Genomic DNA, 16,040 nt, shown 5'->3' on the forward strand with positions numbered 1-16,040 from the left:
CAGTGACCATTTCTTCTGTTCTTAACAAAATCTTGAGCAGAACGGGTTCGAGCAACCTATTTGAAATTGGGATGCAACAAGGCAGTAAGGAGAGGCTCTCAGAGTCAGGAGAAGGAATAAAGATGGATGCACAAGCGGGTCTTCTCTCTGAGAAGACACAGGTCCAAGCCTCATTTCTACAGTACTGCAGCACCCAGTGGCTGAGGTCTACGCTGCCAGTATGGGAGATGAGTGGGGAAGAACTTCAGGCTGAGAAAGAACATAGCTGGCATATGAGAGCCCTAACCAGATTCCATCACTCACAGCCTCTATAAAGAAGAGTTCAGAACACGGTTCATTTATTGTCCTCTAAATAAGAGGTTAAACAATGTATTGCTAGGAAAGGGAATAGCAAACAATTTTTTTTAATATAAATTCACATACATGTGCATATACACTGTATATGTCACTTGTATATGCCACTGGGACACATCACCATTCACATACATTTTATTCTTGGTATAAATTTATTTTCAGCAAATCTGAGCTTTGCTGTTCTCCATCGCTGCTGATAGAAAACAGAAATTAATATCAGGAAATAGGATGAAGGTGCTTTTAATTCCTGATTAAGTTTTAATTCCACACAACTTATGATAACTCAGTTTGAAGGAAGCCACCTTAAACAGAAACAAAGCAGCTTGCTCCCTCATACTTGCCTATAACACCACCATGCTTTGAGGAGTATGCCACAGGAAGCCAGCCCACAAAGAAAGGCAGGATTATTACGCCAAAAAAAAGCCACAAAAAAACAAAAAGTGGGGGGATCAACATTTTTATAGCTACTGAAACGCTCAGATTGCCAACCTCATCCCTGCTATTGGACTGTTATCCTCACAGAGGGGTAAGAGACTCAGTTGAAATCACATACAAAGATCCCCAAATGAAGTTGCTTATGTAAAGGCAATATTTTATTTAAATATACATACACATGCACTGTTTATTATCAACACCAATCACCTACGAAATATGAAATACACCGTTTTTGTTAAAGTCATATTTTCTCAAAATGAAAATGGTAGCAAAGTCAATTCCGTATTACCAATTGCGGGAACAAATTAAGGATACCAACACTGAAAAAGAATCAAACCTTTCTATCATCGTGTGATGTTATTTTCAAACACGTGCCTTACTACTGATGTAAAATTCATGGCACCAAACTGAAATATTGCTGCGGAACAAGATTGGAATAGGAGCCTTGGGAAGCAGCCTCTCAGAAGCAGCTATCAGCCCATCTTCCTGCTCCGCAGCAATCACTGCAAAAATCAACCATGCCAGTTCCCAACGCTCCACCGTGCAGAGTTCACACTAATTTAAGCCTTGCGCAGCTTCAGTTCAAGTCCATATGTCAGGCTGTGAACTCTGATAAGGACGAAGCCAGCACGCATTCTGTTCCATTGCCCTTGCGCAGAACTATGTCTTCAAAACACTCTGAATAAATGAACAGGACAGGCAAGTTCCCCACATTTTCTCCGCTACACTCTGATACTATGAGAGAAGTATCAGACATCCTACCTGTTTTGGTTCTGCTTTTTTAACTGTTTGCTAATTCTTGCAAGAAGTAGGGTCTGATCACCAGCAAATTAACACACTTCAAATGTTTGGTTTGCTGTGGTATAATGAGTTCACTTACAGCATCAGAAGGTATTAAATGCACATGTTTCCTATGATCAGGCACACCACACCAGCATTTAGCAAGCTGTCCCAAAAACAAGATATGTCAGAGAACTAGCATACACATCATTATAAACTGGAACACCTAAGAACTATTATATACAACGTCAATAGTTTTGTGTTGGAAAATGTAAGGCATTGTTTGGGTGGCTGGGTTTGTTTTGCTGGGTTTTTTTTGTTTTTTTTTTTTTTATCTTTTTCTTAAATTTCTTTGAATTCACTACCTCAACACACTCACTCTTCCACTGTCTGTTATTTACGTTGCAGGTGCTGAGGTGCTTTCAGTTTTGGTTGTACCAAGTGCTTTATCACTACACTCTCCAAAACCTCACGCTTCTGCACTCCAAAGCAACAAACTGATTCTGTGCGTAGTTGTTTCCAGTACTCATTTTCTTTGGCTCTCTTGCAACTGCAGCAGCTCAGGCACACATCTCTGGGCTCCCAGCTGATCTGAGGTCACAGAAGCTGGCAGCAGACACAGACCGTTCCACATACAAACACCAGAATGAATGAGAAGGCTCAAGGCCGCCTTGCCAAGGGAAGTCAGCTACATCTGGGGATTGAGACATTGAAACAGCAGCAAAAGAGAAGTAGCAGAGCCCACAGGCCAGCTGTGGGACTGCTGGCCACGCATTCCCATGGACTAGCAGGAAGAGAAAACCCCTAATTTAGCAGAAAGAATGACAGATCAAAATTACCAACTGCTCTACCAAATTCACCCAGCAGTGTCAACTCATACTAGTGTCTAACTTGACACCTTCGGCCATAATGGCTAAGCATCTTAAAACTAGGCCGACCACATCTGGTGCCTCTGACACTGTCCTGTACTCTCCTACAAAACATACTGAGACAGAAGGAGCTTTCCATGAAAGGATATTTCAAATAAATCTAAATGAAAACAAAGCATTTGGTTGAATCAAATATCCCTAAAAGTAAGCACAGTCCACTGATCTTCTCCAATTCTATTATCCAAATCACTTTCCCTTCTAATCACCAGTGGTCTACAATGTGAATTCTGTATATTAAGCCTAACATGTGGAAAACGCTACGACAAGAAACAGAAAAGTGTAAGAGTAAAGCTAGATATTTTCCCCTCAGTACACATCTTGACCTTTAATTTATTGTAATGTTCTTTTCAACTGCGGCTACTGAAAACAGGCTTTGCACCAGTCTGGCAAAGTGGAGGGCAAGGTTTAAGACGCAGCAGTCTTAAGGGCAGGGGAAGGGACTCTGGTGTACTCTGAGTTTAGCTTGAGGTCTTCACTCCTACGACAGACACCCTCATTATATAGAACAGGCATTTCTGGCCTCAAAAGTAAGCATTAAAGAATACAGTTATTCTATTTCTCAGTAGTAATAACATGAAAAATCATTTGATTTTCTGCACTGTGTTTCATGTAGAATACGCAGGAGTTTTGCTACTTTTGCTTTAACATTCTAAGATAAACTCATCAATCTTCAACAATACTTGTTTTTAGACAATTGAGGGAAATCAGGTCTACTGAATACATAGCTTTTACCTAGTTTATAGATGCTGGATTTACTAAACAGCAACACAACTTGGAATAGCAGTAAGAATCCAATACTTAAAAGTAACCGTTCCATATTAAATATCAAAGTAGTTATTGAACATGTATCTGGTGAATTAAAAGTTTGGTACCCTCAGCCTCACATTTTAAGCCAACTTGATATTAACGCTGCGTTTTCACATCCAGCTTCGCTAAGAGCTTTGACTGTGACTTAACTCCCTGTTCCCAAGACTGCCAGTCCCTGATTAAAGAGCTACTCCATAAAACACATAATGCTGGAAGCACCTACCAAAACTGCTGTGTTATCTTCTCAAAACTGTTGACACAATGCATGATTTACAAGTTGATATAGTGCAAGCATTTCTGTGAAACGCCAAGTTACATTAGAAAAAGAAAAAAAGCACAGCTCTTAATCGAATTCTAGTTGAATGCTATTAAAGTCCTCAATCAGTGTTGTGAGATGCAGAAACCAACCTGTGCTGGAACACTGTGCTACTAATATACAAAACACGTAGCCCCCAAGGAACAGAACTGCCTTAAAAAACAAGACAACAGAGGTAAAACGATTTTGGATACTCTTATCTGCAAAGATGATTCTTATTCTTTTGACCTAGATCTCATAATAGTATCACAAAGCTTCTGCTCCCTTTCAAGTTTCCCTGACACTGCTAAGATTTTAAACCATTCCCATCTGGGAAGAGATTCTTGGATCTGTCACACTGTGCCTTGTGGCACCACAAAAGGGAACTTGAAAGAAGTTTAAGTTTCTGATTCCCTCAGGACTCCCTATTTCATAAAATGCTGAAGTACGACTGCTATGCTAGAAAGAAAAAAAGGATCTTAACTATCTGAATAACCTCGGTCTGACCAAATCATTAGTTTTGTTTTGTAATTCAGAGTTACGCAGCCACAAACCAGACAGCAAAGTGATGCCTGTGTATTAGAAAACCTCAAAAGCAAAGCCTCCCTTTTAATCACTTATCCTCTACCTCTGTCAGTCTTTTGCTCTTGATTATTCAGGGGAGATGTAAAGCTATTGTCCTTCCCAGAGCCCAAAGCCCAGCGCAGCCTGTAATTCTGTGATTGACACTTGCGCAAGGCAGGTTGAAATAACAAGACTGAAATTCCTCAGGCATCTTAATTCCTATTTCTCAGGCGAGTGAATTACCAAGCTCCTGTGTAGCCATGAGAACCGGAGCTTTAAAACAGAGCTAGTGGTACACAGCAACAGAGGCAAACACTTACACTGACAATCTGAAGTCCCAGCCACACCTTGGCATCACACTCAGACCTGCAGATGGCATCGAAGTCTATGGGAAAAGGAGCATTTCCAGCACTCCCATTACTTCAGCACGTCGTACTCATCGGCTAAGGCACGCCTGCAGCCCTTTTTTCTTTACCCCAGTCTACTGGGGTTCACAAATGCTCTTTTCAAACACATATTCTACTCATTCAGTGCAGAATATGAGTTAGTAGTTAACTTCAGTTTCACAGCTCCTCCCTGCTTACAGAACAGCACGTTAGATAACTCCAGCCTTTTTGCATCTAGGCTTACCGATACTGGTCACAGGTGCTGTCAGATGCTGCAAGTGATCTTGTGGGGAGGTCTTACAAATCAAAGAGCTGCCACACTAATTCACATCAAATGCCCATCCAGGCCAGCATCATACAGCTAGGTGCCAGAAACATGTTCAGAGATAAGTACAAAAGTGGCTCTAAATTAGGAAAAACTTCCACGACTGTTTCAGCAAACACTTGCTGGGAAAGTCTGACTGCATATGCACCTACTATAATACACCTAAGAGCTACTGATGGTTCTAGTATTCTCATTACAACTTGGCCTCTACAGCATATGGCAAAGATTATTCTGCTGCTCATACTGCATTAAAAATAGATATATCTTTGCATGGAAGTCATTCTCTGAACAACATTGTTTTGTAACAAAAAAATGGCAAGTTATTTGATATTCACATTCTATACCAGTTATAATTTTTTCAGGCACAACCACAAGATATCCCTTAACTATCTTTGCATGTCTGAAAAGCGCCAGTCATAAATGAAGCTGTCCAATCTCCTTGACCACCTTTGCGGTCTCCTCCTTTGAGCAATTTTGTGTTCTACCACATTGTTCTTGAGACAGTAAGATGAGAACCATGTAACATGAGCACAAATATCAAGAACTATTTAAACAGTCACGTAAATTATTTAGCTCCCAAATATTAAAATAGTTGTGCAAGAAGTTGTGCAAATCCCTTCCACTCAGGGATTTTCTTAATTTGAATATTTAAATGGTTCCTAAATGCCCCCACCATTTTACCCTTTTATTGTTTTTAAATTAGTCTGCTCTTACATTCGTGCTTTTCAACAGTCGTATCTGGAATTGGACATTTTGCTCTATTAAAATTTCCCTTGCACAGTTGGTCAGGAAGATCCCTAACACAATATTCCTTCCAAGTAGCTGTGGAATTTCAATCCATAAAGAACAATCTTTCGAGGCAGCTCATGCTTAACGTGTTTCACTCTGTGCTTTAAGATAAAGCTCACTTCTTCTACTTGAGCACTCCGTCCCTGCTGTAAAGCTTGCTCCCTACAACATCACTTCCTGCTCATCACACCTCTGAGGCTGTGCATCACTAGCCCCTTTTCAAACAGAAATACAAGTCCACTGGTGTTACTGTATAATAGTTCCTTTTATTTGTCTTGTTTAAATAAAGTTGTCTCGCTGTGTACCTCCCTAACCTGCCCCCTTACCTGCACTTAACTGGCATTCTTTCAATTACTTTCCACATGAATCATAATCCCTTACTTTCTTCAGGGATTCAGTTTTCTTTCTGCGGGATACACGATCTCAAAATACCCAAAGGCAGTAAGCAACGATTGGCTCCTCCTGCTCTGGTAGGAGGGAAAAATAAAACTTGCTGTCTCAATGCAGTTTCAGAGTTCCCTGTTGTTCAACAGCACAAACCCAGCCTGGCTCATTGCCCGCAGCTCAGCAGGACAAACCCAGGCCAAAGCCTAAGCTTCTGAAGCTGCTCAAAAGGAATTCAGAATTTTACACCTGAATCTTTCACAAACAGTTTAGGCAGGGAAGTCCTGAATCAAAAGCAGCTCTGTAGAGCAAACAGCTGCTTCTTTCTTACGCAGGCTAGAGGAGGAAGGAGGCATCCTGCTCTGCTGACTCCACGCGCTGCCCTGAAGACACAGTTCAATTATGCGCTTCCTCCTCTTACCGCAACCTCGCAGGCAGCCGGTCACAGGGGCACTGCAGCCATACACGTCTGCAAACTCAGTGCAGCTACCGAGGACACTCTTCTACAATTACTTCAAACAAACCAATGCAGGTGACACAGAGTGAATAATGTCATGCGTAGGTGACAACAGCAGGAGGGCTGCAAGTGGGGGACAAGAACAACAATCAAGTGAAGAAATTACCAGGGAGAAGGGAGAGAGAAAATAGAAGAAACAGATCAATGAAGAAAGAAAACAAACACATCCCCAGAGAGAATTTTATTCAGAACCATGAATACAAGAACTGTATCATTTTAGAACAGTTTCAAAATTAGTAAGCAACTGAATTTAGTATCAGAATTTAAGACAGAGATATTGTACCTAGACAGTTCCGACCTCCATCTCAGCAAAAAAACCAATAGAAATATTAAACCTTTTTCCTCAGGGATAGGAAAATATAATTGACAGTTAACTATGGAATTCTCACTTCCATTTTCAAAAACTGCAAACAAAGCATTGACAATAGCTAAAGGCAATTGGAGCCCTTGATTCTTTTAGCCTCCTACATTTGAATTATTGACTTGGAATTGACTAGCTTTAGTTGAGGAAAAATAGTAAGGCACTAACACTATCAAGAAACATTATCTCACAGGAGTCTCCTCTGTGGTTTGTCTTTAACCAGCAAGTCCAAGATAACATTCCTTTAGCATTAACACCCAGAGACTCCCCAGAATATGACTTCATTACACAGGACTTCACACAGAAGTTAAAAATATGCCAGCTGATTTGCTGGACAGAACTAAAACGTGGTATTTAAATTTACACACTGTTTTTAATCACAGGATTTCCAAATACCCAGGCTAAACTAAAAATGGTACACAGTTAACTCAAAAAAAGGTACTACACTTACAGAGGTTCATTTTGAAACTTACTTATCATCTTTTCAGCCCAAAACTTACTCACAATGTCTTCTGTTAAACACAGAAGCTTTTTCTATGGTTAATTTCCACTCCAACAGATATAGATTGTTGCAATTACTCTCCATCACGTGTGCTTTATTACGCTTATCGTTCCAGCCAATTCTCCACATATATAATCAGGAAACCATCCAAACACAGTAGTTCCCAGCAATGGAGCTCATCCTAAAGGATGTATTACTGATGTAGAGAAGGGGGCACAAGAGAAGAATACTACCTGACTGTTCTGCTTACAACATGCTACAACATGACTGCTGAATTAAAAGGGAGAAATAAGAAAGTAAGGGTGAGGGTCATAAAAACAAAAAAGTACAGACAGGAAAACCAGAAGGCAAGGATTATCACTTCAAATAGGAAAGCCAATGGTATTTTAAAGATATGAATACTGGGAAGTGTAAAGACAGGTGTAAAGGCACTTTTTTGCTTCAAATCTTAGTTTTTTCTTTCTTTCTTTCTTTCTTTTTAACTGCCTAACAAAATAGAGCCTCAATACCAAAGTCACCACAGTGAAACAGAATTAGTGATTGCTTATTATATAACAGGCTAGATTACAAAGTTATGAGTTGGACAGAATGACAATAGTATTCATTAAGAAAAGGAACTGATCATGAATCCAACAGCTATAGAGCTATGTTGTCATTATTAACCATCCTATCCCTTTCTTCTTTCTGTACAGGACTGAGATTGCCTCACTTGCTTTCATCAGATACTGGCAAAACTTGGGGTACTGTCCTTCAGAATCTTTCCTAGTCTTCTTTAAATGCAATTTAAAAATGAACACTGCTTTCTCTGACAGTCTTCATTGAACCATTCCAAGGCCAAAAAAGAAACAATACATGGCCCACACTGTTGATACAATTCTTAAATTCTGAATCCAAATTATTATCTTGGTTTTATATCACACCATCCAGGACAGAAAGGTACCACTCTGAGAACCACACAGAACCAAAAAACAATTTCCACTGACCAGCCCTCTTATGCAGCTTTTCTCTCGATACAATTCAACGCATCAGGATGTAAAAGACTGTCTCAAGCTCATGTTAGAAGTACATCATGCACTGAAGATTTTTCAGGAACCTACAGCTATACACACTGCTTAAGAAAAGCATAAGGTCGTATTTCAGATTCCTTCCATGGGGGATGACACCTCTATCAATAGAGGGGACTCACTGTTTTATTCCTGAATTTGAGAAAGCTTTAAAGCACTACAAAAATTGTGAGGTATGACACAGAAGTGTTCTTCAAGGGAAAATTTTCCTTCTGAGAGCTTTTTTGGGGCAGACCTGTGTCAACAAGCACAAAGGGACACCTGACTGTATGTTTTATGTCACCATTTACACTCACAGACCATGAACGCCTTACAACTGAGGGGCAGATACAAGACTGCCTCCAACTCTGAGAACATATGATCATTCTCAAACAGGAATGCTCAGAGGTATACAGAGAGCCTTGGGTCAGCCAACAGAACCCATCCAGCAAACAAACACCTATGTGCACGGAAACTATCCAAGAGATGATGCTCTTAAGAAAAACAGCTTAGTTGCGACAGTGATTGTTTTGTCTAAGCATAACAAACATTTGAGGAAGCATTAAAACACTTTTGTAATTTCCTGACACCAACCATCTAGTCTTCCTCATCCATACCCAGACCCTGGCTTTCTTCAAAGAAGGACTAAAATAGTTTTAAAGTTCTATACACATTATTTTGTACACACGTTTGTGTATACATACAAACACACCATACAGCAGATGATTTTAAGATCTAGCAGTATTTCCTAGTAGTATTTTCACTTCAAAGGGAAGTAGGAAAAGGAAGCTAGGTAAGTTTTACAGCTCATTGTCCTTCTCTTAGGCAGTCACAGCAAGAGACCAAAGAAAAACAGTTTTCAGTAGAGACATAGATTTACTCTTTTAATGCAGACGTTACAAAGGCAAATAGACCAGCATGCAATGAATATGCTCCAAGTACAGGTATGGTTACAAGCAGCATATGCAGTTTGCACTGCTGCCCCACGGCTCATTAGTTAAGATCACTTCTAGCTTGCTCTCTGAAAACACAATACCGAAGACAGCAACGCTTGAAAAACATAAACGAAATTTAGAACAAAAATCAGTTTTAAACACAAAATCCTAAACAATGAATTAATAACACAAATGTCTTGTGCCTGCTCCTCAGCGGGACCAGCACTTCTCTAAATAAGGAAACTGAAATCATTTGATCTAATGCAATGTTTTCACTGCCTCAGATTTCTACTTTAATGGAATATCTAGCTTTGCTAGACACACACTTCTGCTATACCTTCTATTGCAGAAAATGCCTGAGATGTAATACTAACTTTAACTGAGAAACATCATGCTGCATGACAGCAACAAAAGAGCTGCATAGCTAGCGCAGCTGTGAGAACAGGTTTCTTTCCAAGTTTTACTTCTGTCCTATGTCAAGATAATCTGTGGCCACCAAAAAGAACAGTTTGTGCATCCTCCAACCATTTTTCCCCTCCCCACACAATAAATCATTAAAGCGGCCAAACAATATTTAGGACACCATCAAGAAGCCAAGCAATAGGAATGAATTCTCACACACTAACATGAAGGAAAGAATTTAGGTTATCCAAAACTAAACACTGCTGCGTCATATTATTTTTGTCAAACCCAATTAAATTTATGATACAATATGACATTCTCATTCATTCAGTAAAAGCTGCCATATATATCTTCAAACTTTAGTTTAAAAACAGAAGCCAATAATTTCCAGGCTATCTTCATCTTAATAACAAAAGGAAGACTTTCTATTTCAAAATCCACATCCAGGACTTGCCCATAAAATTTATTACCATCCTACCCTATAGTTACATTAAGTAAAAGTTAAACAAAAAAAACACGCTGCAGAAGGAGTGGCCCTGTCCTTCACCAGGGAATTACACCCTAACCACTCATCCCAACACAACCTAAAACAGAAAAATTTCCCTTCCCAACTAAGGCACTCTTGTTTAATAGTTTTGTGCTGAACTACACTCTATTTATTCAACAGTAATGTTATTTCATCAAATTATTAGAAATGAGATTAAGGTCTCAGATTCTATAGTCACTGCTTATTCAAAAAGGCATGAATCTTGACATTTGTAAGATAATAGACACACTGAGGCTTATATGACAATAACTACTTTTAGTGCACAACTTTGCAAATGGATCTTTTCAGCTTATGAGAAACTTTGGAGCCGTTCCCATTTCAGAAATTAGTTTTATTAGAGATGCATGTTGTTTTCTTTGTACATTACACCACGAATTAAAAAATGAACATATCTAGTCTGGTAATATACATGTGCTACTTTACATTGACACCTACTTTAGATTCGATAGGATTCCACAAAAAGTCTGGTATCTGTTATATCGTCACATTACAGAGGCGCACATTAGACTGACTCAGACATTCAAGTTCAAACATCACATCTTCTACTTAAGTTTCTATAATCAGTCTATGAAATTATTCTTTAAAAAAGAACTGTTAGTATTATACCTAGATAACTAAAGTCTACTTTGTTTCTTTCAGCCAGATCTTTCAGAATTCTTCTCTTTTTCTCCCAAAGCTTATGTATGCTAAGTGGGCAAGTAACCACGATTGACAGACAGCTGCTGCCCTCTGGTACAGGTAGCCCAATGAAATCTTATGAAAATGTGACAGAAACAGGAAGGTAAAGTTGCAATTAAAGTATTCTTAGCAAGAAGGCAAAAGGTTATCAAGAAAGGAGACAAGAGCAGCAATCCCATCAACTTTACACTTTGTATAAACACCTAAAGCCAACGCTGAGCAGACTTCTTAAATTTATCCACCCTGGGATGTGTATTTAGGATATTCGCATACTACAGCTTCAGACTACTGGTAGTCAAAAATAAAAAACAAACAAGACACATTTCACATAATATGCATATATTGAGACATACTTTTACAAAAAGCAAATGAAAACAGTTTTCAGAAGCTCTGTAAGCAAAAAAATAAACTAATTAAAGTCACTGTAATGCTATCCTCTGTACTACTGTAATACTACAGAAGGTTGAAAAGCACTGCACTACAGAAGCATTGACAAACAAAAGCAGTGAACCATTTTCACACTAATATACCATAGTGAAGTCATATAGCCAAAAAACTTGATAGCTGTGCAATACCTAACAGCCCCAAGAAGTTAGTTTACTGGAAGTGCACAGTACAGAAATCTGGTGCTTCCCAAGTTATCTACAATACATATTCCTCACTACTTTAAGGTGTCCCATGGCCATCACGACCTGTTCAGAAGTATTACTTAAAAGACAAAACCAAAAACTTACTCTACAAGAAAAGTGAATTTGAAAAGGTAGTCTTAACCTCTGGATTTATGCACTTGATGATTCAGCTTGTTGATCATGAAGGTCTCTACCAACCTAAATGATTCTGTGGTTCACATTGAAGTGTCCAACAGAATCACTTTTCTCTCCACACATCCATAGCCACACACTATCATCTGGATTTTTCTACACGCAAAGTTCTATCCTTTAACTTTGAGTAGAAATTTACAGTAAACGTGTTAATGAACACAAATCACTGATTGCATATTCACTTGGGTTTTGTCATATTGATTTACAAATAAAGTCAAACCCAAGACAGAGGTTCAATTCAGCTGAAGACAATATTGGTGTGACTATAAAGAATAGCTTATCATTCTGCTGAATGCAAAACTTAGATGCCTCTCAGTTCCCCTGTTGCACAACTGAGCTCTACTAGTGCTGAGGACAGTAAACAAGCTTGAACATCTGCAAGCAAGTTTTTAATCTCTGAACACAGGCACAAGTATCTGCTGGAAATGCTTCTTCACAGACCTCCCTCAATGCAGACTTCACTTTTAAGGAGAAATAATTCACAGAGGACTGGAATTAACCATTTTGATCAATCTTTTGCCTGATTCAAAAAAATACATTAGCAGTTTGTACACAATGCATGCAAGTCCATCTATTAATATCAAAGTCAAGAGCTAGCCATTATTTTTAAGCAGTGAGAAATTATTCTTTTCCAGTAGTTTGGGTGACTGAACGAGAAGTAAGACCATAGAACCATAGAAAATCCCAAGCTGGAAGGGATCCATTAAGATTATCACATCCAACTCCTGGCTCCACACAACACCATCCAAAATTCAAACCCTATTTCTGAGAGCGGTGTTCAAACACTCCTTGAACTCCGGCAGCTCAGGGCTGTGCCCACTGCCCTGGGCAGCCTGTTCCATGGCCACCGCCCTCTGGGGCAGACCCTTTCCCTAACTCCTTCCCCCGACCCTCCCTTGACACAGCTCCATGCCGTTTCCTCGGGCCCTGTCACTGTCACAGAGAGCAGAGCTCAGCACTACCCCTCTGCTCCCTGTGAGGAGCTGCAGCCGCCATGAGGCCTCCCCTCAGCTCCTCTGCTCTGGGCTGAGCAAACCCAGGGACCTCAGCCGCTCCTCGCACACCTTGCTCTCCAGACCCTTCCCCACATTCATATCCCTCCTTTGGGCGCTCTCTAGTAGCTTTATGTCCCTCTGATGTTGTGGCACCCACACTGCACCCAGTGCAGGAGGTGAGGCCGCACAGCGCAGAGCAGAGCAGGACAAGCCCTCCCCTCACCCGCTGGCAGTGCTGGGCCTGGCGTCCCCCAGGGTACAGTTGGCCCTTTGGGCTGCCAGGGCACACTGCTGGCTCATGCTCAACTTGCCATCAGCCAGAACCCACAGATTCCTTTACACAGGGCCACTCTTCCCCCGGTCTATACATAGAGCCAGGGGTGCTCCATCGCACACGCAGAATCCAGTGCTTGCCCTTGTTAAGCTTCAGGTGGTTGGTGATTCCTGAGGTCTCTAATTTGTAATTTGTATTACTATGTATAATTTTAGGTATGGTATTGTGATTCAAGACAAATTCCTCTTCACAATACGAGTCATTTACCTTCTACTGTCACTTTTCCCATGCTATTACAAAAGCATTCTGGGTTCACTTCCACCAGCTCTCACCACTGACTTAAGGAGTCAATACTGTGCAGTCCCAGGACTGATTTCACAGCCCTCCATGGCAATCAAGGTCATAACAGACGAAAAGCCATTCAGCATCAAAGAACACTGCATTTTTTTCTTCCTTCTTGTGCCATCATCCTAATACCATTCAAACAAAAGCCTGCAAGTAAGTTACAATGCGATGTAGCTCTCCTCTCCAATTCTAGAGGAGGAATCCTGCAGCTCCTTTGAAGCACATTGTTACCAGCAACAATGGAAGCTGCTCTATAAAGCTACAACCCAACAGAGAAGAGCATGCCTAAGAACTACAGTTTAAAAAAAAAAAAAAAAAAAAAAGAAAAGAAACCGCTTTTGGTTTGAAACTGAGTAATTCACAATTATGTAATTCGCTACTAGGAACTTAAGTTACAGAACTGCCACCTCCAAATCAACATTTTCATTTGCAGCTCCGATGCATTTGATGTGTAAAAGATAACTGCTGCTCTAGCACACCAGTACGTGCAGCAGCAGTTGGATTTAAAGCAGGGCTAAGAACTGAACAAACCTGACACTTGTGTCAACAGTGGTTTTCTCACTTTACTTTGAGGTTCTAAACTATTTCACTATATACAAGACTTGAATTCTCGCAAGAAGTTTCCCAAGAGGCATAAAACAGAGTAGGTTTCAATAGTACAAAAGCAGTTTAAAGAAGAAAAACATAGCAGAAAAGAAGCAATGGCTCCTCTGTCTACCACAGCAAAACCACCGTTTCCCGAGGCAACTGAACAGACTGGGCCACCGCATCTGGAACTGCCGACTCAGGATGGCAGCCGGCCAGCGGCCAACTGTGCTCCCTGACATAGCAGCAGCAGCAGCCAGTTTCTTCTAACTAAAAGAGCACCAGTTCTGTGCTTACTAAAGCGGCTGCAAAAGCAAACTTTTAACAAACTCATTCAGCAAGACATCCCAAGGCAGCCTTGGTTACAAAAAAAAAAAAAAAAAAGTTATGTACTAAACACAATCATCTAACTAGAACAAAAATTAATAATCTTGTGGTTAAGACTCATCGAAAAGCTGCAAACGCAATTCTGAACCTAAAGTTCCTATAAAATAGGACACATTTGTGTTTTCAAAGTGGCAAAACAAATGTACTTAATGTTACAAACCAGCATTCCAAAAGGTGTTAGGAAACAATGGAACCAATCCCATCACACCGTGCCTCCTGTGCACAAGGTTTACTTCCATTGCAGCAATTTCAGCTGCACACAACTGAAAGCAAAACATGGCTTTTGCACACCACTGGACAAAAAAAGCACCAGCAGAACAGGATGTAGGTGAAAGTTAACCATTAAAGACCAACAATCACTGCAATGGAATTTTGTCCTACAGGGGTTTTACCCATCTCAAAGGGAGACAGAAAGCCTGCTCAGCATTTCTAAGGAAACAAACACCAGAATCAGGGGTAGTTTATTATTTCTTGCCACAGAAATCAAGAAGGAAAGGTGCTCCCGTTTTGAATCATGTACTGCGCCATATGGCCACGGCTTTACGCTGTCACATGCACGTGCCCGCCCATTACATCCAGCTCCCCAGTTCTGAGAGCAATACAAACACATGGAAGCAAAGCAGGACCTCCACTGAAGAAAAGCGAAGTGAAGAGACGAAGTCACACATACTGGGTCACTAACAGGGCTTCATTGAACAAAGTACAGTTAAACCTAGAGAAAGAAGCACATGATCCTATGGGGAGCAGGGAAACGCGCATCACTATCCTGGGCAGTGGAGCACTAAAGAGATGTGGGAGTGTTCCTGAACACACCGTAAAAGCCGTATCAGAGAAAGAGAAAAGGTGAAGGGTGACAGGAATGTAAAGGGTTACACGGAGACAGGAGAGGAAACACAGACTCGTGCCAGTTTCTGCGGGACCAACGGGGTCTGAGAGTGCAGACACCCCATTTCCAGGGCAGGACGCGCCCGGAGATTGCAATGGTCCCGCGGCACCGCACAGCGGGCTGCCCGCAGCTGGACAGCACCACCAGCTGAGAGGCGGACCGCGGAGCACCGGGCGCGGCGGGAGGGAGGCGGCGGGGCAGCGCCGTGCGGGAGCCGAGCCCAGCGCCAGGCGCGGTGCCGAGCGGGGCGGGCGGGACGTTACGGGGGAGAAGCGGAGCGCGAGGGAAGGAGAGCGCAGGGAAAGGGCGAAGGGAGAAGCCGGGCGCGGGGAGGCTCCGTCCCGGCGGCCCGGGCGCTCCGTACTCACTTTTTGTGGGGCGGCGGGTGCTTGTCCCTCCTGCCGGCCGCCGCGGGCTGCTTCGGCCGCCGCCTGCGGGCCTGCAGGGCCAGCACTGCCGGGAGGAGAACAACCGGAGCCGGCGTTAGAACGGCCGCGCAGCCCCCCCGCTCCCACCCCCCGCTTCCCGCCGCGGTACCTTTACGCGAGTTCATCGCTCCGCGCGCTCCCGCCGGGCCCCTGCCGGCGCCGCTCCCGACTCGCCCAGCCCAGCCCAGCCGTGCCCGGCCCTGCCCCGCCCCGCCCCGCCTGCTCGCTGGCCGCGCCGCGTCCGCACGCCGGGCACCGGCCGGCAGCAGCGGCACCCTCGCTCCGC

The 16,040-nt window shown here is 42.0% G+C and overlaps 1 protein-coding gene across 3 annotated transcripts in view; it reads right to left on the bottom strand.

Moving 5' to 3' along the window:
* SRPK2 (SRSF protein kinase 2) overlaps positions 1-16,002 on the bottom strand; it is a 139,512-nt gene extending 123,510 nt beyond the window's left edge. For all 3 annotated transcript variants that reach the window (XM_021384559.1, XM_021384562.1, XM_021384560.1), the window contains exons 1-2: positions 15,864-16,002; positions 15,695-15,779 (exon numbers count right to left, since the gene is read on the bottom strand). In XM_021384559.1, the coding sequence (XP_021240234.1) occupies positions 15,695-15,779; positions 15,864-15,879 (101 nt within the window). In that variant the 5' untranslated portion in view covers positions 15,880-16,002. The remainder of the gene's footprint in view (positions 1-15,694; positions 15,780-15,863) is intronic.

The sequence above is a fragment of the Numida meleagris genome, chromosome 1 (genome assembly GCF_002078875.1).
Source record: "Numida meleagris isolate 19003 breed g44 Domestic line chromosome 1, NumMel1.0, whole genome shotgun sequence".
NCBI lineage: Eukaryota > Metazoa > Chordata > Aves > Galliformes > Numididae > Numida > Numida meleagris.